The sequence below is a fragment of the Desmodus rotundus genome, chromosome 8 (genome assembly GCF_022682495.2).
Source record: "Desmodus rotundus isolate HL8 chromosome 8, HLdesRot8A.1, whole genome shotgun sequence".
NCBI lineage: Eukaryota > Metazoa > Chordata > Mammalia > Chiroptera > Phyllostomidae > Desmodus > Desmodus rotundus.
Window position 1 is genome coordinate 52,850,158 of NC_071394.1, and position 23,436 is coordinate 52,873,593.

Sequence of the window (23,436 nt, forward strand, 5' to 3'; positions counted from 1 at the left end):
ATTTCATAGGCTGTGTTTATCCATCTTGAACACAATTCCCAAGTTGGGAGCAATGGTGTTTTCCATACAATTTCCATCCATGTCAGGAATAGGTAAGTCTCGGGTAGCTAAGAGGTAATGTCACGCATCCCTAAGTTTGGACAGTTGTCAGTTCTGACATGAGTGACCTTGAGTAGCCATTTTACATCCCCAAACCTGTGTGATTTCATCTTTCTAATGAGGAATACTGTTAAGGTCTCATTGATACAAAGCTATTCACAGAGAGTCTTTGTATGGAAAGTCCCATATTCCTCTGAAAAAATTGCCTAGAAAGTAAAAATTGTATCAACAGCCCCATCCTCCAAACTTAGATGGTACTTTAAAACCTATTGATTAAACCTTATACAGTATAAATACTCCTGACCCTTCTCTTGCACATGTCCCTGGGGAGCTGGGAGTTTCGGGTGAGCTCCTGACCTCAGTACTCCTGATGATTCTCGGTGATGCCACTGACGGGATGCCTGTCCTGGTCCCACCCAGGGTGCAGCTGAGTGCATGCTTAAGTTACGTGAATCCTTCAAAATGTGGGCCCTCCAGGGAGGCACGCTGAAGAAGGTGGTGGTTTTCGTGGCTGCAGCTTTCCTGTGTGGAAATATCTCCCACCTCACCACCTTCAGGTCCGTGCACCCAGCCTTCACTGGAGCCCAAATGCTCCTGGGTGATCTGCTAATTCAGTGAGCACGTGCCCCCTTCTCAGCACAGCTGTGATTCAGCCCTCGGCTAGCTGTGTCATAAAAATGTCACCACGTATCTCTGAGCCTCAATTTGTTTCTTGGAAATGTTGGCTGACAGAGGACAAAATTCAATGTTCTCACAGGGACTATGGTGGGGACAATCCAGGTAGGTCTTACCTGGCACCTGGCTCTGCATACAGGGCTTCTGGATGTGCTGTGGCTGTTCATGGCAGTTGTTTTTTGTTGTTTTGTGTGTGTGTGTGTGTGTGTGTGTGTGTCTGTCCACCATGAAAATTCACCTCCTGCCTCACCCATCATGGCCTGTGGCATTTCTGAGTGTGGAAAAGCAAGTGGAAAACAATCTGCCAAGAAGTTCGGGAAAGCACTGTGCTGATCTTTGCCCTTGACTTTAGTATTGCCACATTAAGAATCTCTGGGGATAGGAGGGGTCCCCAGGGCCACTCAGATATCTGGGATGGTTCTGGTTGGACTTTATTTATTTGACAATGTGTGTGAAGCACCACCTATCACAAGTAGACCCTACTAGAGGCACTCAGCATAACTCAGTAAATGAAGCAGACACAATCCCAGGAACTCAGTTCTACTCAATATATCAGTCACAATAGATATCATTTGCAGGTCCTGTCCTCTATTCATTAGATCTGATACAGTCAAGGTCTTCACACCTGAAGGCGTACCTGCTTATAATGACAGTGGAAACTCACCAAGGGATCAAATAAAAAGGTGGGTGGTGTTTGGATCCAGAAAGAAGACCCCCTGTGTAGAGACCACACTGGCTCTGGCAGGGAGGGTCTGGCATCAATGAGGTCTTACACATCTTATTCCCAAGGGAGGCCTGAGTTCTGGTGTCTTCAACCCCAAGTGTACAGAACAGAGAACTGTGGATGGGGCTCCTGTTCTCACAGAACTGGACAGACTCTGGGCTGCATTTTGCCCTAGCATCCCTAACCCACCACAGTCCACTACTGTTCGACCTGTCCCTCTTCAGAGCCACCTCACCTCAACACCACCCCAGGCTCCAAATAAGAGATGTGGTGAGAGCATGCTCAGCAATCTACCTCCAACCTCAGTCCAGATGAACAGGTGCATGAAGGCTTTGGGTAGGTGGTGTACAGGCCTTGAGAAGAAATGTCATTAGAAAGAAAAGACACAGGGTCTCAATGCTAAACCCACTGCATTGCCCATCCTGCTCCTCCCAGGACAGAATCACAGAGGTCAGGGTTGGCATTGGGCTGTCGCCTGGCTCAGCATGGGCATGCACAGAGGCCCTGTCCCAAAAAAGGTTGCCCTGGGAGGACATCGTAGAATTCCAGACTCTAGCTCTGCTGCCCAATTCCTCTCCCCAGGGCCTTTGCTTCTACAGTGAGAACATGGCCAGGCCAGGTTCAGGGGTTCAGCCAACCCCTATGTTTCCCCTTGTTCCATCTGAAGCAATCCTTGGTGTAGGGCATTCCATACTTAACAGCACCTGTGCCAGGCATACCTTCTTTGGGGTTTTTTGGTAGAACCTAGAGACAACTGCAGCATCCCTGGAAGATGAGGGAACAGAAGTTGGTAAGATGATCTTGGGAGTGGAAGTGCATGGCCAGGAGTTCACCTAAGGACGGAGCCACCGTTCCCTCTCTGGAAAGGCAAGGAAAAATCAGGTATGTGTTTGTCAATCTGTTCTTCTCTTGCTCCTCCAGATCCACCTCCAGATCTTCAAAGCAATGCACAGCCACAGGAGGGACCTGCTGAAGGGCTCGTGCCTGGTCCAGCTAGAGGCCCTGCCCTGGCCTTGCCTGGCCTGAAGCTATACCTGAAGCCAGGATGGAGGTGTCTTTTTGAGCCTTTTACCTTGCTCTCTTAGAAGTTCTGAACTTTATCATAAATACATGAGAGGAATACAACCCAACAACATATTTATAGTAACAAAAAGGATAATTTTCAACAATACCACATTGTTTATATAAAATATATTTCATTCAATAAAATAGTGTAAAAAATAGAAGTGAAATTGTTAATTAAAACTGTGTACATAATATGTACTTATGTAAAATATAATTCCATACATGTATGTGCTGGATTTTGAAAAATGCTCACTATTCATATATTTTTAAATAATATCTAAAACAGACTTAGATTTTAGGATACTTATACAGATATAAAGTAATGGTAAAAGCAAATTTGGAAATGTATACGCCAAAATGTTATGCTAGTGAACTTTAGAAAGTGGGACTTCTACAGGTGACTATCTTTTCCTTTTTGCTTAGTATATTTTCTGGTTTTTTACAAGCATCATGTATTCAGAATAACATATAGTAAGATGAAACATTTTTATTTATTACACCTAAAGTTCCAATTTATATCTTGAAATGCTTTAATTAAAAGCCAAAATTACTTACTGGATTATATTCTGCTTTCCTCAATGTTTCAGTTGATATACTATTTGAGCAACATAAACCACTAGAGTAGCTATTACCAATGCTTAAAATCACTAGGGATAGAAGAACATTTCTTTGGATGTAACGAAAATAATTCAAAAGAACCTCCTCCAGTCAATCCTTACATACTCAATCTTCTTTTTGAGCCCAGGATTTAACACACCAAACAAATTCAACTTAAGAATAGGCTATGTCTGTGTTACTGAGCTGGCCCAGGACTGGGGTGGTTTGTCTCAGGCTGGCCTGTAGTGTGTGGGTTCTTGACTTCATAAAGAAAATATTTCACAACAAAAGTTCAGGTGCTTTTAAAAGTATTCATATTAAAGTCAAGGACAGTGGAACAAAGGAAGGACTTAGACCATGGGAATCAACAGGAGAGAGCATATGTGTGCTCTTCTTTGGTTTCCTACAAAGTTTATAGAAAAGAAGTGAGCCAAGGCAGGGCTGCCTTTAGTTCACGGGGAAGCCAGACACAGAATCAGATATCAATCCAGGATGAGCTGCTGCTGCCAGACGCTCCCCTGGTTGCAAGTCTCACAGGGACCCTTACAGTTTAGGAGGAAGTAACACATTCAGGCCTGAGAAGAGGCATGGGAGTGCCCTAGAGGGAACCCAAGCTGGCTCTCTGTCTAGAGGGTTTTCCTCTCTCTCTGCAGGTGAGAATCTTCTAGGAGGTGTTCAGTAATATATATATTAGCTTTCCTGGTGTGTTTTTAATATGCTAATGCAACTAAAGGAGTGCATATGGGACTTTGGGGAGGTTTCCTTGTTCTGCTTTACTGTTCTACTTTTATCTTGGGTCTATCTGGGTTTAATTGGATTTTTGTTATTTATTCCCCTGACTTCTTTCATCCTTGAGTTTAGGTGGCACAAATGTCATTAATTGTGTATGTGTTCCTGCTCTCAGGAGCAGGGTTTAGAGCTATGTATTATCTTGTTAGGGAAGAGAGGTAAAAACCATGTGCTCTCGAGTGTCCTTGGTTAGGGAAGAGAAGGTCTTGTGATTCACTAGCTTCCTGTACGTTTGTCAAATTGTTTGGCATTTTTAAATTTCCTTGCCTCAGTTTCCCCATTCCACTTACCCAGGAATTTTCCTAGCTTCTCCCTATCTTGCTTCATTTCCACTGGGACACAGTTGTATGGAAATGAGGTAAACATTCCTAGTCCTACTGCAGGGCCATCATTCACTGACACACTGAAACAACCTACAATTAAAATTAAAACCAACATGTCAAAATATTTTAAGCAAAAAGAGAGAATTTGAGGGCAATCTCTAGGTGCATATTTCAAAATAAAGCGTGCTGTGTAAACTGGAGACTCTTCATGTATACCCATACGGATATGAGACTGGGTCATCCAAAGGCAGTCATCCTCATGTTTCTGTCTTGCTCTGAGTGGAGACACATTTCCTACCTTTTGATTCATACTTATTTTTAATGAAAACCATCAGGTCCATAAACCAAGTCAACACTCCCCAAGTAACCACAAGGAAAAATGTAACTGCCAGCTCAAGCTGAATTTTAAAATTCACTTAATTTTAATTCATGAAATGTTAATTTTGAAAAGTTATGTGGCTAATGGTGACCATAATGGACAGAGTAGTTCAAGATCCTAGCAAATAAAATGGAGATGGTCTCCCTGGATTACAGATACCTTTTCTCCACAAGTCCATATATTTATAATAATTACAGGGCCATCAATGTTCACGGTGTAAACAGGAAGATCATGATCAAACACTTTCCACTGGCCATTCCCAGACCTCTTCCTGATGCACAGAGGCAGCCTCTTTCAGTAGCAGTTTGATAGCAAAGTGCACCATGTCCCTTGCTGCTGGCACAGTTTCGGCCTGGGGCTCATGTAAGAGACACTCAGACTTGATTTCTGAGGCAGTATTTTCTTCCCCGATAAAAAGGACAATAGTGAAGACAAGACATTTCCCCTAATTTACGCTGGGAGCTATTGTTACCTTCTGAGGTCTGGCAGCAGTTGTGACCATGAGGGAACAGTGAAGAGGAAGAAGCCAACCATAACATCACTGAGCAGCTGAATTCTATTCTGGGACCATCTACCTGTGGATTTCTCATGTTGTGATACAAACAAATGCCTAATAAATGTTTAAGCCACTTTTCATCAGTATTGTGTTGCTTGCAGTGCCCAGCTTCCATGCTGAATGAGATTCAAAAGCAACGCATGGTGGGCAAGGTTGTATCATATCATGGTATTTCAAGACCATGTAAGTGGAGCTTCCAGCAAAGATGGAGATGTAGGTAGACACACTGCACCTCCTTGCACAACCACAAGAAGGACAACAACAATTTAAAAACAAAAAACAACCAGAACTGACAGAAAATTGAACTGCACGGAAGTCCAACAACCAAGGAGATAAAGAAGAAACATTCATCCAGACCTGTGGGGGGGGGGGGGAGTGCAGCCTGGCAGCCAGGGCAGAGAGGACTCATGGCAAGGTGGCAGCTGGTGGACCCAGCGAGGTGGCGGATTGTAGAACAGAGCAGGCAGTGCGACAGCTAAGAGACCCTGTGGCCCCCACATTCGCACATAGATAAACCGGGAGGAATGGTGGGGGAGCAAAAAAGACTGCTCAACCCAGGGCTCCAGCTCGGGGAAATAAAGCCTCAAACCTCTGATTGAAAACACCCATGGGGGTTGAGGCGGCGGTGGGAGAAACTCCCAGCCTCACAGGAGAGGTCGTTGGAGAGATCCACAGGGGCCTAGAGCATGCACAAGCCCACCCACTCGGGAATCAGCACCAGAGGGACCCAGTTTGATTGTGGGTAGCAGAGGGAGTAATTGAAATCCAGCTGAGAGTGGAGCAAGCGCCATTACTCCCTCTCGGCCCTCCCCACACACAGCATCACAGCGCAGCAACTAGTGTTATCCTGCCCTGGTGAACACCTAACGCTCCTCCCCTTTACAAAACAGGTACGCCAAGACAAAAAAAAAAAAAAAAAGGCCCAAATGAAAGAACAGATCAAAGCTCCAGAAATAATACAACTAAGCAGATAGCCAACCTATCAGATGCACAGTTCAAAACACTGATAATCAGGATGCTCACAGAATTGGATGAATTTGGTCACAAATTAGATGAAAAAATGAAGGCTATGCTAAGAGAAACAAAGGAAAATGTACAGGGAACCAATAGTGATGGGAAGGAAACTGGGACTCAAATCAACGGTGTGGACCAGAAGCAAGAAAGAAACATGCAACCAGAAAAGAATGAAGAAACAAGAATTCGGAAAAATGAGGAGAGGCTTAGGAACCTCCAGGGCATCTTGAAACGTTCCAACATCCGAATTATAGGGGTGCCAGAAGGAGAAGAGGAAGAACAAAAAATTGAAAACTTATTTGAACAAATAATGAAGGAGAACTTCCTTAATCTGGCAAAGGGAAGTCCAGGAAGCTCAGAGAGTCCCAAAGAAGCTGGACCCAAGGAGGAACACACCAAGGCACATCATCATGACATTACCCAAGATTAAGCAGAAGGAGAGAATCTTAGAAACAGCAAGAGAAAAGGACAGTTACCTACAAAGGAGTTCCCATAAGACTGTCAGCTGATTTCTCCAAAGAGACCTCACAGGCAAGAAGGGGCTGGCAAGAGGTATTACAAGTCATGAAAGGCAAGGACCTACATCCAAGATTACTGTATCCAGCAAAGCTATCATTTAGAATGGAAGGGAAGATAAAGTGCTTCTCAGATAAGGTCCAGTTAAAGAAGTTCATCATCACCAAGCCCTTATTATATGAAATGTTGAAGGGATTTATCTAAGAAAAAGAAGATGAAAAATAGGAACAGTAAAAATGACAGCAAACTCACAGTTATTAACAACCACACCTAAAACAAAAACAAAAGCAAACTAAGCAAACAACTAGAACAGGAACAGAACCACAGAAATGGAGATCACATGAAGGGTTATCAATAGGGGTGTGGGAGGGGTAGAGAGGAGGGAAGGTACAGAGAATAAGTAGCATATATGGTAGGTAGAAAATAGACAGGGGGAGGGTAAGAATAGTATAGGAAATGTAGAAGCCAAAGAACTTATAAGTATGACCCATGGACATGAACTATGGGGGGGGGGGAATGTGGGAGGGAGGGGGGGTAGGATGGAGTGGAGTGAAGGGGGGGAAATGGAACAACTGTAATAGCATCATCAATAAATATATTTTTTTTAAATTAAAAGAAGAGAACTGTGTAAGTGATGGAGCAGAGAGGAATATAGAGGGAATATGGGAGATGCTTGAAAGAAGTATCAACACTCTTTCAACTATTCCAGAAGGAAACTTTAGGACACAAGGAATGCCACAACTGTAAGGTGATGTTAAAGAGCACCATCCAAAGACAATGACAAAGTGTGACCAGATAGATGGGGTGAAAGGAGAGACTCAAATGGAAAAAGAAGCATAAGTCAGATCATGGAGGGCCTGAAGGACATACTAAGGATTTTGGTCTTATTTCTAAAGGCCACAAGAAATCTGTGTAAGTTTTAAATAAAAGGCATTATATTTACATTTTCAAAAGATCATCCAGGCTTCAGGAAGGTAGAGAATGGTTTGAAAGAGCGCAAAACTAGAGGTTGACAGAATAGAGAGAACACATCCTATCAAGAGGCCATGATGTAGAGGCCATGATGTCAACATGGCTGAATACTCTCAATGCTAAATTTATACTGGGCCCTAAAGGAAGTGGGCTCATCTTGCACTTACTTGGCCATCATCTCCTTTCTTTCTTTCTTTCTTTCTTTCTTTCTTTCTTTCTTTCTTTCTTTCTTTCTTTCTTTCTTTCTTTCTTTCTTTCTTTCTTTCTTTCTTTCTCTCTTCTTTCTTTCTTTCTTTCTTTCTTTCTTTCTCTTTCTTTCTTTCAACAGATTTGTCTACTTATTTATTTGAGAGAGAGAAATAGACAAACAGAAACATTGATTTGTTCCAATGAATTGTGCTTTCATTGCTTGATTCTCGTATGTGCCCTGACTGGGGACTGAACCCATGGCCTTGGAGTATAGGGACAAAGCTCTAACAAACTGATACTTGGTCAGGGTCTTTCCACCATGTGCTTCACCTACATTCATGCAGAAGCATATATCTGTAGACTCTTTATTACTAGGCCAATAGAGTCACCATAAAAAATTTCTAATCATCCAGAAATTATCTCATTTCACTAATTAGCTGGATGGTTAAATCAACCATAGGTGTTGTCCTCTGTGACCAAACATGAAAGAAGTAAAGTCTCCATGCTTCTCGGTGTTGGCAATGATGTGCTTTGGGATCTGGAGGAAAGTGTCTCAACTACATTGACAGAAACCTACGGTTTGTTAAGACTTTACCCAGTGCATACAAACTGCTAATTACATCTCCCAAGAGTCTTCCACGGACTTAATAAGATTTAGTGATTTACCAGTTGTGCATTCAAAAATGGAAATGGTAATGTGTCTCCCACATTCTGTTGAAGAGATCTGTGACTCTGAGTCCAAACTCCTTACTCTGTGAGAGTCACCACAACTTCTTATTGGAAGTTTCTACCATCTCTGAAGTAAATGAATAGATGTTCCCACAATCCCCCCAATAGTTTACACTCTTCCTACAACACATTTTAGAACACTTAACTGTGTTTCCCTCTGCTGTTTCTTATTTCACGATTCTCATAAAAGCTCTCTTCATTCAGTTGCTCACTAGGAGAAATTACCATATATACAGAGAGATAGACTTCCTTCCAAAGCAAGAAAATCTGCACCAGAAGGATCTCCCATGATTTTCACCAGGAGCCAAACGACAAGAAGGAGAATGTTTTGGTAGAGATAAACCTACTTCCAGTACACTAAGGAATTGAAAACACTGCTGTGAAAGGCAATTTGATTTGTTACAGCTCTCAATCCAATAGTCTACCTGGAATGTGGTTTAATGAGTCTTCAATCCAAAATATGACTGCTTAATTAGCTTTATTGAGATAACTGGGGACCCCAACAATACTTTTATAACATTTTTTGATATGGAGAACATGCATTTCAATTTCTTATTTCATTGTATTATTTCTTCAACCTTAGCTCAGTTTTATTATCTGCAGTGGGCAATACTGAAGCACCAGTCAAACAAAGAAGGCAGAGAGTGCCCAAGGGCCAGTACAGGCAAACAATAAGGACCCCCAACAAAGTGGCATCCCTGGCAAAACTTGATGTGGATTCTGGCCCCTGGGGTCTGTGTGTTGTGGATGCGATGAACAAATTCACACAGACTGTAGAACTCCTGTGCAGAAAAAGGGATGGCACAGCCACTCTCTGAGAGAGAGAGCACCTTGACCCTTGCCTGGACAGGCTTTTATTGCTTTCCAGTAGCATTACGTCCAAGAAGGTTCTTATTCATTATACTGAGGTTTACTTTAATTGATTACTTTTTACAGATAACAAAGGAAAAAATTGTTGCAAATGCAAGGTAATGATAAAAGTGATTGATCTGGTTACATTGCATCCTTGGGATAGCTTAGCACAGACTTTTGGGAGTCGCTTCAGCGATATACATTAAACATCTGCAGTCTTAACTCAGGGTGAGGGAATTTTAGCAGAAGCAAGCCTTAAAACAGCCTAGGTACAATGCCAGCCTGGTTCCCCATGGAAAAGCCAAACTGCAGGCCAGGGTCTTGTGTGCTGCCTCATGCCTGCTGGTTTTCCAGTTCAGGGCTGGGATACATTTGCCACTGCCATACTGACCACTTCCCAGTAAAAACCCATGACACTAAAAAAGTGTGCACTGCTAAGGACATCCCCTCCTGGGGACCTGGCCCACAACTGAGGCATTTGACTGAGACTTTGAATTGAATAAGCCACCCTTTGGTTTGCAGGCGCACACTCAATCCACTGAGCTACACCAGCCAGGGCCTTTCTTGTAACTCTTTATCTCTATTTTTCAGCATCAGATTCATGGGATGTCAGACCAAGGGCATTAAGAGACATTATCTCATTTTCACCTTAGGATGCCCTTAGGACATGGTTTTTACCATCATCCTCATTGTGCAGCTTGGGAGACTGGGGAGGCCCTGGAAGCACAAAGGCATCCTCAGGACATGAAACTGGTAAGAAAAAGAGTTCTGAACTCAGCTTTCTCCCCCAAGCCATGGACCTGATGTGTTCCCAGGGAGCTGTGGAGAGGACTGTGTTCGGTATCAGTGTACAGATATGTAGATTACATGGGAGTGGAGGGTGGGAACTCAACAGCCCACAGGGGACTTTGAGAGGCTCTGATTGGAGGAAGGGGCTCAGGTCATAGAATCTTCTTTATATATTTTGGAGATCAGGCCCTTGTCTGAGGTATCATTAGCAAATATGTTTTCCCATACTGTTGGTTCTCTTTGTAATTTGGTGCTGTTTTCTTTAACCATGCAGAAGCTTTTTATTTTGATGAGGTCCCACTTGTTTATTCTTTCCTTTATGTCCCTAGCTTTAGAAGACATGTCTGTGAGGATGTTGCTGCGTGGAATGTCTGAGATTTTCCTGCCAATGTTTTCCTCAAGGACTTTTATGGTGTTATGACTTATATTTAAGTCTTTTATCCATCTTGAGTTTATTTTTGTGTGTGGCATAAGTTGCTGATCAAGTTTCAGGTTTTTGCACGTAGCTGTCCAGATCTCCCAACACCATCTGTTGAAGAGGCTGTTTTTGCTCCATTTTATGCTCCTGCCTCCTTTGTCAAATATTAATTGACCATAAAGACTTGAGTTTATTTCTGGGCTCTCTGTTCTGTTCCATTGGTCTATGTGCCTGTTTTTATGCCAGTACCAGGCTGTTTTGATTACCGTGGCCTTGGAATACAGTTTGATATCAGGTATTGTGATCCCTCCTGCTTTGTTCTTCTTTCTCGAAATTGCTGCAGCTATTCAGGGTCGTTTATGGTTCCATATGAATTTCTGAAATGTTTGTTCTATATCTGTGAAATATGTCATGGGTACTTTAATAGGGATTGTATTGAATTTATAAATCGCTTTGGGTAGTATGGCCATTTTGATGGTGTTAATTCTCCCAATCCATGAACATGGTACATGCTTCCATTTGTTTGTGTCTTCCTTAATTTCTTTCATCAGTGTTGTGTAGTTTTTTGAGTACAGGTCTTTTACCTCCTTGGTTGGGTTGACTCCTAGGTACTTTATTTTTCTTGTTGCTATATCAAATGGGATTTTGTTCCTGATTTCTGTTTCTGCAGTTTTGTTGGTGGTGTACAGGAATGCCTTTGATTTCTGAGTATTGACTTTGTATCCAGCTGTTTTGCCAAATTCATTTATTAGGTCAAGTAGTTTTTTGGTGGAGTCTATAGGATTTTCCATGTACACTATCATGTCATCTGCAAACAGTGACAGTTTCATCTCCTCCTTTCCAATTTGGATGCCTTTTATTTCTTTTACTAGTCTGATTGCTAAGGCTAGGACTTCCAATACTATGTTGAATAGGAGTGGTGAGAGAGGGCATCCTTGTCTTGTTCCTGATCTTAGTGGGAAAGCTCTAAGTTTTTGTCCATTGAGTATGATGTTGGCTGTAGGTCTCTCATATATGGCCTTTATTATGTTGAGGAATGCTCCCTTTAGTCCCACTTTGCTGAGTGTTTAGGTCATAGAATCTTGAAGGGGTGACATCACTTTCTTTATGACAGACCCCCAAGAGAAACTAGAACTCTGGTAACTAGGCACCCACATTCTAGTTACAACTGCCTATCCAGGTCAGTTGACTGCACACAGTCAGGAGACTAGGATGTCTCTGTGTTGTTTCCCTCTTTTTCGAGGCTCCAGGCCAAAGAAAGCCCAGAGCAAGAGAAGTTTCTCTTGCTTTAGAGGCTGGCGCAAGAGCCGTCGTCATCAACAGCTCCCACCACCTGGCAATATACACCCTCAGGTAGGGTGGGCAATGAAGGGCTGGTCCATCAAGGACAGGCCCCCAGTGGGATCCCACTTGGGCTGCATCACACCATGTACCCCTCTTCCTGCTTATATATATGTGTGTGTGTGTGTGTGTGTGTGTGTGTGAGGTGGTGAGGGAATCGGGATGAGGGGTGCTCGTTATCGGTACAAGAGGCTTGTTAGGTACTAGAAAACTGAAGGGAGTGTCATGGTCATTCCCAAGGTCATGGCAGGCAGGATGAGAAGGTGAATGCTGTGGAACAAGCTCTTCTACTATCTGGTCCCTCAAGGTGTCATTTTATTTCTTCCCTGATTGGAGGTGATTTCAGGTGCCTCTCTGTGCCTGCCAGATGTGGGGAGGAGAAATTGTGGTGGGAATATGCCCCAGTGGCAATGCCGAGACAGGCTCATGACATCACCTGACCCTTTACTAGGCTCGGTCTTCGCAGAAGTCCCAACACAACATCATAGAGTTGGCTGATGGGTTCCATTATGCCTTGAACCTGTACAGCGGACCAGTGCACCAGGCCAGAAACACTGTCCATGGCCAGTCTGAGGTGAGAGCTGGCCCACACCCAGGGCCCTGAGATGATGGGGCTCAAATCTGGGGCTTCGAGGTTTTCACTTGTCCACTTCCATATTAATCTGTAACTGCAATCCTACTACCAGGTTTCTGGGAGGGTGGAAATCTGTTCTTCATATTTGTTAGAACTATAGAGAAAAAAAATATTCTTGCTGTTCCATTTTACTTGTTACAATTGTTTAAATACCTGGAACATGTATCTTGTAGAGTAGTCAGCTCTGCCGTCCTTGAACACCTTCAAGTCTACACTCTCATAGAGGGTGGTGTTTGTAAAACAACAAAGAAACCAACATGGGAGGATTTTACATATTTGATACATTTGTCTGGAACTTGGCAACTCACAGAACACACAAACCAATTTAAGCCAGGTCAGCAGCTGTGGCCTTAAGCATCTCCATATTACCCTATAAAGAAGGTAATTTTCCTCAGTGATTCTGTTTTGAGAACTTGACATGATGCCATTCTGCTGTGATTTCAGCAGGGAGACCAGGAACAGCCTCATGCATCCTGAGGGACTGTGTGCTAGTTTGCTAGGTCTCCATTACACAGGGTTGCAGACTGTGTGGAAGGTTACTGAGGACTCCTGGCTCAGTACCCGGCTCTGTCTTTGCAGAGCTCCAGTGATGATATCATTGAGGTGCTGGTGCATGAGACCGACTATAAGATCTACAAGGTTAAGGCACAGGTGCACTACACTAATGCAACCATCCAGCAAATGTGCCAGGTGAGAGCTGGCCCAGGGATTCTCCACACCCAGGAACTCGAGGTGACCTGAGAGGGCCAAGCATCTAGGCTCAAATATGGGGATGGCTTCCTCATGGCTCCACCAGTACTGTTTCTGAAGTGTCCCACAGTCCCATGCACATAGGAATCTGGACCTCCACTTCCCCCTCCAGCTATGTAAGACAGGAAAAAGACATTCCTCACATGTTTGTGAGAAATTTGAGAAAAATTGAGTTACACTTCACAGCAGAGGTCATGAACATTAGCATTTTGCTGTTTTTGTTGATTTTCCTATGAGCCCCAAGATTCCGGTGGAATAGTCAGCTCCACAGTCCTTGCAGACCTCCAAATCTTGCTCATCATCACGCTGGACTAGGGGGTGTTGTACACAAAATTAAGAGAAAGTCAAATATAGGAGGATTTCTCTGCAACGTTTCAGTTCACAGACCAGGGCAACCATTGTAATCTGGCCTTTGACCTGAATCAGTTCTGCTTCTACTACAGCAGGGTTGCCAGTAACATCATCCCTGGGTCACAATAGACTGTGTCAGTTTGCCAGGGCTGCCACAGGGCAGAACCACAGGTTGGTTGGAGGGCTCCTGGTGCTTACTGGCTGGGTATGGGGTTTGTCTTTGCAGATTTTCAATGAAGACATCGTGGAAGAGCTTGTGACTGGGTTTACCTACTCCACCTCGCTAGTCAAGGGGAAGGTGCTTCAGTCTGCCGACACCAGCACGTTTTGCTCTAAGGTGAGAGCTAGCCCAGGAGGGTCTAAAATCCGCATGACCCCGAGATTACATTCAGGTGCCCAGGAGCAGACTCCATTTGGGGACCCCCCCAGGGACCTCCACTGGCATTCCCTACACTGATGCACAGTGCCATATACACAGGAATCTGGACCTCATTTTCTCCCTCCAGCTACGAGAGTAGAAAGGAAATACTTGTTGTAATAGGTATACTTAGAACACATTCTTTTGTCCTAGTAGTCCACAAGCATATTTGTATGTTTCTTATTTTTTTTGATTGTTTTGTTTTTTTAAAATTACCTGACCCACATTACTGCATAGCAGTAAGTTCAACAGTCATTGAAGACCATGTCCAATAACAGAGCGAGTTTGCCACACCACGCAGCCCTCAGTGCTGGTGGACATGGTGTCATTCACCTCAGGTGCAGTGTCAGCAGTCCTGCCAGATCACTTAAGTGTGTCCCAGGAAACTGTGTATATTGCTGAGGATGCCACAGCACAGGACCCACTGGGTCATGTAGAGAGCAGACACTTAATTTTTCACGATTCCAGAGACTAAGAGTTAGAAGAGGGATTGTGGGCATGGCTAGTTCCTTTTGACTGGTTTATCTCATGTTCGTACATGGCTGTCCCTATCTCTGTGTCACATGCAATCCCTTCTGTGCCTCCTTGTGTCCTCCCGTCCTCTTCTAAGGTCACTGCTCATATTGGGTTAAGTGTCACATCACTGAGTTCACTTGACCCCAGTACCCTCCTTTAGGACATACTTCTAAAGGCACATTTTGAAATGCGAGGGTTTCCGAACTCATTGGAATTTGGATGACACACTTGAGACCACAATGTTGACCTGTACTCTCCTCACCTGAAAGGACACACACAAATAAAACTTCAGCAGCCGCAGCCAGATTCCAAAAGGAAAATCTGTAGCATTCCAGTGCCAATAGAACTTTTTTGATGGTGGCTCTTACCTTGCACCCAGCCAGCGTTTCTCATCCATTCACAGTGAGAGCAATGTGGGGAAAATACGGACCACTGTAACTGAACAACAATAAAAAAAGAAAAAGAAAAATTTACCAATCTGATTATAACGTGCCCAAGGCAATCCCAGTGTTCCTTCTTTTTCATTCTTCCCCAGCATCCTTTGACTCACCTGTCAACTTGTCTCCATCCATAGCATTTGGATCTACCTGAGTCATGTGTCCAGACTCCTGCCTGGTGACCAGCTTTCTCCAGTCATGTGTCACCAGGCATTTGACCCTGTGTTATTTCTGCATCTTAAAATGACATTCAGTGTACAGGAATGAGAAATAAGTGTCATTTTGGAAGTCACTGGTTTTCATGAGCTGTGGCTCTCCATGTTGTACATACTTCCCAAATAAGGAGGGACAGTGTTCCCCAACCATTTCCATCCATGTCAGGAGCAGGTAAGGCTCAGGTAGCTAAGAGGCAATGCCATGCATCCCTAGCTTTGGGCACTTCTCACTTGTAACCTGCATGACCTTGAGCCACCATTTGACATTCCCAAGCCTGTGGGATTTCACCTCTATGATGGCAGTGCTGTTTAATGTGTCGTGGGTGTTAAGCTCTTCATAAGACTATGACTATGGAAAGTCTGTTTCTCCTCATGTTAAAAAAAAATGCCTAGAACGGAATAATTAAATCGATACCCCCTTACACCCCAAATTATGGTACTTTTAAAACCTCCTGATAAAACCCTATTTAGCATGGGCAGTCCTGACCCTTCTCTTCCACAAGGCCCTGATGGGCTGACAGTTTTGGATAAACTCCAGACCTCAGTACTGCTCATGATTCACGGTGATGCCACTGACTATGTGTCTATCCTGGTCCTACACAGGGTGTAGCTGAGTTCAGCTTGAAATTAGAAGAAGCGTGCAGAATGCGGGCCCTCCAAGGAGGGACATTGAAGAAGTTGGCGGAGTTCATGACTCCAGCTATTCTGGGTGGAAACATCTCCCACCTCTCCACCTTCGGGACCAGGCACCCATCCTTCTCCCGAGCCCCAACGCTCATGGATGATCTGCTGACTCGGTGAGCACGTGCCCCCTTTTCAGCACAGCTGTGATTCTGCTCACAGCAAGCAGTGTGCCACATAAATGTCATCAATCTCCCTGTGCCAGAGTCAGTTCCTTTGATGACAGAGGACAAAGCTAATAATGTTCTCGCAGGGACTACTGTGGGGACAATCCAGGCAGGTCTTAGTTGGACGTAGCCCTGCAGACAGGGATTCTAGATGTGATGTGCTGTTCATGGCAATTTGTTTTTTCTGTCCACCACAGAAAAATTCTTGTCTAGCCATAGGGGCCTGTGGCATTTCTGAGCTTGGAAAAGCAAGAGGAAAACAATCTGTCAAGGTGTTGGGGAAAGCACTTCATTGATCTTTGCACTTGTCTTTGGCATTGCCACATTAGGAATCTCTGGAGATAGCAGGGGTCCTCACGCCCACTCAGATATCGGGGATGGTTATGGTTGGACTTCATTTATTTGACAATGTGGGTGAAGCACCTACTACAAGTAGGCAATACTAGAGGCATTTGGCATAACTCAGTGAATGAAGCAGACACAATCCCAGGGCATCAAATCTACTCAATGAACCAGTCAGTCACAATAGATATCTTTTTCAGGTCCTGTCCTTTCTCCATTAGTTCTGATACAATCAGAATCTCCAGGACGCCTGAAGACTTACCTGCTAATAGTGACAATAGACACTCATCAAGGAATCAAATAAAAAGGTAGAAGGTGTTGGCTCCGGTGTTGAGAGCACACTGGCTGTGGGGGAGAGGGTCTGGCATCAACAAACTCTTAGAGATCTGATTCCCAACGGAGGCCTGAGCTCTGGCGCCATCTATGCCAAGAGAACAGAACAGAGTGATCTGTGGATAGGGCCCCTGGCCTCATACAACCGGAAGCAGAGGGGTCTGCGATTTGCCCCAGGGACCCAACACACCACACTCCACTGCCCCTCAGCCTGCCCCTTCCCAGAGTCAACTCTCCTCACCACCATCCCCAGGCCCCAAACAGGACATGTGGTCAGAGCCTGCTCAGCCATCTACCTCAAGCCTCAGTGTGGACAAGCAGGTGCATGAAGGGTTGGGGAAGGCAGTGTGTAGACCTTGAGAGGAAAAGTCACTGGAAAGAAAAGAATCACAGGGTGTCCCTGCTAAACCCACTGCATTTCCACGCCTGCTCTTCCCAGAACAGACACACGGGGGTAAGGGTTGGCATTGGGCTGTGCCCTGGTTGGGCATGGGCATGCACAAAGTCCCCATCCCAGAAAAGATTGCCCGGGGATGGTGTGTTGAAGGAGGATTCCAGACTCTGACTCTGATCCCCATCTGTTTCTCCACAGGGCCATGGCTTCTACAGTGGGAATCTGGCCAGACCAGATGCAAGGGTTTGGCGAGCCCTTACATTTGTCCTTGTTCCTTTGTAAGCAAGCCTTGGTGAAGTTCAACGTCCCTACTTCACAGCACCTTTGTCAGGCCCATTTTCTTTGTGTGGATCTGGAGTATCCAGGGCCCCAGAATGTAACACCAGAAGGTGAGGGAACGGCAATGTGGGAAGATGATTTGGGAAGGGGTTTTTCATAAGCAGGAGTTCGCTAAAAGGCATTGGCAACATTCCTGTCTCTGGAAAGGCAAGTGGAAATCAGCTATGTGTTTAAATCTGTTTCTTTCTGATGCTCCAGATCTACCAGCTGAGCTCAGATGCACTGCACAGTTACAGGAAGGACCTGCTGAAGAGCTAGTGCCTTTTTCAGCTAGAGGCCTTGCTCTGGCTAGACCAGGCATGAAGCAGCAGAAGCCAGGATGCAGGCGTCTTTGCAATGAGCACATCCTCAGGGAGCTGTTGAATGAGTTCAATTACTCTACCTCCCTGGACAAGTGGAAGATTCATGAGGCCAATGACTCCAGAGAGTGCTGCTCTGAGGTGAGAGCTAGCCCACATGGGTCTCCATACCCGTGACCCTGAGATTATATGCCAGGGCCCCAGAACAGTCTGGGGCTCCCCCAGGGACCTTCAGTTCTTTTCCCTACAGTGTCTCACAGTCCCAAGTAAAAAGTTCTCAGGCCTCCCCTTCTCTCTGCAGCTTCAAGTGTTGTAGAAAGAAAATACTGTATTAATAAGAATATTAGGAGACCTATGTTGTTTAATTTCACAGTAGACAACAAGCATATTTGTATTTTTCTTTACCAATTTTATTTGTTTGTTTTTGTTTCTGCTTTTTTAAGCTAGCTGCCCCAGGCATTCTGCAGAACAGTGAGAGGCACTGTCCTTGCAGACTTTCTCCAGTAATGCAGGCTGTTCGCCTGAGCAATGCAGGCTCTCACTGCTGGAGCACATGGTGTCACCCATGTCAAGAACCACGTCAGCAGTGCTGCCGGGATAACATAACTGTCGAGAGATGTAAAAGTCTGTGTAGCTGCCATAACACAGGACCCCACTGGGTCGTGTTTAGCGCAGACGCTTAATTTTTGACAATTCCCGAAAGTATTAGTTAGACTTGAGGGTGTCAGCTGGGATGGTTCCTTTTGAGAGGTTCTTCCCTTGCTCTATATACTTGGCCATCTTCTAAAGCTGTCTCACAGGGAATCCCTTCTGTGCTTCCATGTGTCCTGACCTCCCCTTCTAAGGACAATGGTCATATTGGTGAAAGACCCACATCACTGAATTCACTTAACCATAATTAGTTGCTTAAGGACTGCCTGATGTTGGGAGCGGAAATTGTGGTGGGAATCACCGCAATGCCAACACCCAGACAGGCCGCCAGTGAGACCTAGGCTGGTACTGGGCTCCCTCTTGGCAGAAGTCCAATGAGAACTTCATAGCACAGTTGGCTGATGGGTTCACTTATGCCATCAGCCTCTTCAAGGCACAAGTGTGCCAGGCCGGGGATACCATCCAGTGTCTGTCTGAGCTGAGAGACAGACACACCCAGAGCCCCGAGATGACTGAGATGGGATCATAACCCAGACTCAATCTGGGGCATCGAGGATTTCACATGTCCACTCCCAAATTAATCTGTACCTCCAATCCTACTAACTAGGTTTCTGACACGGTGGATATCCAAGCCTCACATAGGTTAGAATTGTAGAGAAAAAAGTTCACCCTTTTTCCCTTTTTATCGTTTCTATTTTTTAACTACCTGTAACATGTATCCTGCTGAGTAGTCAACTCTACTGGCCTTGAACCTCTTCAACTCCACACATCACCACACAGAGAGGGTTCATTTTATGAATAAACAAACAAAAATGGGATGGATTAACATATTTCATATATTAGTCTGTATTTGGTATCTCATCAAGCAATCAAACCATATTAAGCCAGCAGGGTCATCAGCTGTGGCCTTATTCATCTCCACATTTCCTATAGAGATGGTAAATTTCCTGAGTGATTCAGCCTTTGAATATTGTTAGACCTTGCCATGATGCGCTTCTGCTGCATTTGAGCAGGCTGACCAGGTACATCGTCACTGTGTCCTGACAGACTGTGTACTAGTTTGCTAGGTCTGCCCTTTCATGGGACAAATGCTTGTGTGGAGAGTTCCTGCTGCCTTCTGGCTCAGTACCCAGCTCTATGTTTGCAGAGGTCCAATGGTAACATCATCCACCAAGTGGTCCATGAGTCCCACTCCAACTTTTACCTGAAGAGAGTGCAGGTTCACCAGGCCAACACAATAGTCCAGTGCTGGTCTAAGGTGAGAGCTGCGCTGGGGCATTCCTCACACCCAGGAACTCAGGAACACCTGAGAGGCCAAACATATGAGGTGCAATATGGGGATGGCCACATCAGTGTCCTCCTAGTGATTTTTATATAGTGTCCCACAATCCTGTACTCATAGGAACCTGGACTTCCACTTCTCCCATCAGCTAGGCTGGATGCGAAAAAGACACTCCTCACACATTTGAAAGAATATTAGAGAAAAAAATATGTCACCCTTCACAGTAGAACACGTGAACATTTACAGTTTTCTGTTTTGTTGTTTCTCCTACAACCCCAAGTTTCTGGTACATTAGTCAGCTCCAGTCTCCTTGCAGACCTCCAAGTCTTACAGATCACCACAATGGAATGGGGGTGGGGGACATCGTACATAGACATGAAGAGAAACTAAAATGTTGGATTATTTCTTTGCAAGTTTTCATTTCATAGACCAGGGCGAACCATTGTAATATAGTCAGGTAGGAGATGGCACCTTATTCGTGTCTATATTATCTCTTCAAAGAGGTAGTTTCCAGTGTTCAGCCATTCACTGACTTTGGACCTTGAGATTATTCTATTCTGCTTCTACCTCAGCAAGGCTGCCAGGAACATCCTCCCTGTGTCCCTGTAAGTGTATCCGTTGGCTAGGGCTGCTATAAGGATGAACCAGAGATGGTTTGGAGTGTTCCTGATGCCCACTGACCTGGTACTGAGTTAGTGTTTCTAGAGATTCAACGAAGACATCCTGCAGGAGCTTGTCAATGGGTTTAAGTACTCTAATTGGCTAGACAAGGGTCAGGTGCATCAGGCCACTGACACCAGCACATGTTACACTGAGCTTAGAGCTATCTGCAAAGGTTCTCCACACCTGTGACATGGAGTTTACATTCTAGTGCCCATGACCAGACTCGATCCATGGTCTCCCCCAGGGATCTCCAATGGCTTTGCCTACACTGTCCCACAGTGCCATGTACACAGGAATGTGGACCTCAAATTCTCCCTGCAGCTACAAGTGAGGATAAATAGAAAGTACTTTTGGTAATAGTATTATTAGGAATAATAGTTTTCTTCATAGTGGCCCCAAGCATAGTTGTATTTTTCTTGATCTTTTTGATAGTTTTTCTTCTTTTTATGTTTTATTAATTTTTATTGATGTTCGAATACAGTTTTCTCCATTTCCCCACCACCACTTTTCCCCACCATACCCTCCCCTACCTTGCATCTCAATCCCATCCCCCATTGTCTTATTCCATGTGTCCTTTATACACGTTCATTAATGACCATTCTTCTTTCCCATGTAATTTCCCTCTCCTCTCCCCTTTGCTTACTGTCAGTTTGATTTTAATATCAATGTCTCTGGTGATATTTTCCTTGCTTGTTTGCTTTGTTAATTAGGTCCACTTATAGGTGAGATCACATGGCATTTGTCTTTCATTGCCTGGTTTACTTCACTTAGTATAATGCTCTCCAGTTCCATCCATGTTGTTGTGAAGGGTAGGAGCTCCTTCTTTCTTTCTGTTGCACAGTATTCCATTGTATAATTGGACCACAGTTTATCCATCCCCTTATTTACTGATGGGCACCTAGGCTGCTTCCACCACTTGGCTATTGTAAATCGTCCTTCTATGAACACAAGGGTGCATAGAATGTTTTGAATTAGTGTTTCAGGATTCTTAGGGTATAATCCCAGCGGTGGTTTTCTGGGTTAAAAGGCAATTCTTTTCTTAGTTACTTGACGAAATTTCTACTGATTTCCCCAGACGCTGCACAAGTTTTCAACCCACCAACAGTGCACTAAGGTTCTCTTTTCCCCACAACCCTGCCAGCATTTATTTTTTGCTGATTTGTTTATGATGGCCATTCTGACCAGTGTAAAGTGCTGTCTCATTGTGGTTTTAGTTTGCATCTGTCTGATGGTTAGTGATGCTGAGCATCCTTTCATATGTGTCTGGGCCCTCTGTATGTCTTTGTCAGGGAACTGTCTGTTCAGGTCCTTTGAGCATTTTATGATTGGATTATTTGTCTCCCTGGTGTGGAGTCATGTGAGTTCTTTATATACTTTGGAGATCAAACCCTTGTTGAAGATATCATTGGCTAATACATTTTCCCATACAATTGCTTCCCTTTTCATTTTCCCAATGTTTTCTATAGCCATTCAGAAGTTTATATTTTGATGAAGTGCCATTTTTTATTCTTTCCTTTATGTCCTTTGCTCTAGGGGACTTATCAGTTAAAAAAATTGCAGTGTGGAATATCTGAGATATTCCTCCCTATCTTTTCCTCTAGGACTTTTATGGTGTTATGACTTATACGTAAGGCTATTATCCATCTTGAATTTATTTTTGTGTATGGTGTAAGTGGGTGGTACAGTTTCTTTTTTCTTTTTTTTTTTGCATGTAGCTGTCCAGCTCTGCCAACAGCATTTGTTGATAAGGCTATTTTTATCCTATTTTATCCTTCTGCCTCCTTTGTTGGATATTACTCGACCATAGAGACATGGGTTTATTTCTGGGCTCTCTGTTCTGTTCCACTGATCGATGTGTCTGTTCTTATGCCATTCTCAGACTCTTTTCATTACTGTGGCCTTGTAATAGAGTTTGATGTCATGTATGGTGATCCCGCCTACTTTGTTCTTCTTTCTCAAAATTGTTGCAGCTATTTGGCGTCGCTTGTGTTCCATATAAATTTTAGAAATGTTTGTTCCATAACTGTGAAATATGTCATGGCATTTTAATAGGGACTGCATTGAATCTATAAATTGGTTTGGGTAGTATGGACATTTGATGATGTAAATTCTTCCAATCCATGAATGTGGTATATGCTTCCATTTATTTGTGTCTTTCTTAATTTCTTTCTTCAGTGTTGTATAGTTTTCTGAGTACAGGTGTTTTACCTCCTTGGTTAGGTTTATTCCTAGGTACATTATTTTTCTAGTTGCTGTCGCAAATAGGATTTTTGTCCTGATTTCTGTTTCTGATATTTCATTGTTGGTGTGTACAAAAATGCCTTCAATATCTGAATATTGACTATTACCGTGCTGCTTTGCCCAATTCACCAATTAGGTTGAGTAGTGTTTTTGTGTAGTCTGTAGGGTTTGCTATGAACACTATCATGGCATCTGCAAACAATGACAGTATTACTTCCTCTATTCCAATTTGGATGCCTTTCATTTCTTCTTCTTGCCTGATTGCTATGGCTAGGACTGCTGATACTGTGTTTAATAGAAGTTGTGAAAGTGGGCATCCTTGTCTTGTTCCTGATCTTAGTGGGAAAGCATTTTGTTTTTGCCCATTGAGTATGATGTTGGATTTTATGATTGGATTATTTGTCTCCCTGGTGTGGAGTCATGTGTGTTCTTCATATACTTTGGAGATCAAACCCTTGTCCAAGATCTCATTGGCTAATACATTTTCCCATACAAATGGGAAATGTAGGTCTCTCGTATGTGGCCTTTATTATGGGGAGGAATGCTCCCTCTGTTTTCACTTTGCTGAGTGTATTTTTCGTAAATGGGTGCTGCACCTTATCAAAAGCTTTTCCTGCATCTATGGATATGATCATGTGGTTTTTAGCTTTCATTTGGTTCATGTGATATATTACATTTATTGATCTGAAAATATGG

At 43.9% G+C, this 23,436-nt stretch overlaps 1 protein-coding gene across 1 annotated transcript; it reads left to right on the forward strand.

Moving 5' to 3' along the window:
• The first annotated feature begins 10,185 nt into the window (after positions 1–10,185).
• LOC139441095 (ral guanine nucleotide dissociation stimulator-like) lies at positions 10,186–17,862 on the forward strand. The gene is made up of 6 exons (XM_071222138.1): positions 10,186–10,232; positions 12,479–12,601; positions 13,989–14,099; positions 15,952–16,145; positions 17,464–17,641; positions 17,803–17,862. Exons 1-6 carry the CDS (start codon positions 10,224–10,226, stop codon positions 17,860–17,862), a joined length of 675 nt encoding a protein of 224 aa, XP_071078239.1. The 5' UTR covers positions 10,186–10,223.
• The last annotated feature ends 5,574 nt before the right edge of the window (positions 17,863–23,436 follow it).

Coding starts and splice junctions, on each gene's coding strand:
- LOC139441095 (XM_071222138.1), top strand. Junction 16,146..17,463: donor ATGGATGATCTGCTGACTCG/GTGAGCACGTGC, acceptor GTTTCTCCACAG/GGCCATGGCTTCTACAGTGG. Junction 17,642..17,802: donor AGTATCCAGGGCCCCAGAAT/GTAACACCAGAA, acceptor CTGATGCTCCAG/ATCTACCAGCTGAGCTCAGA.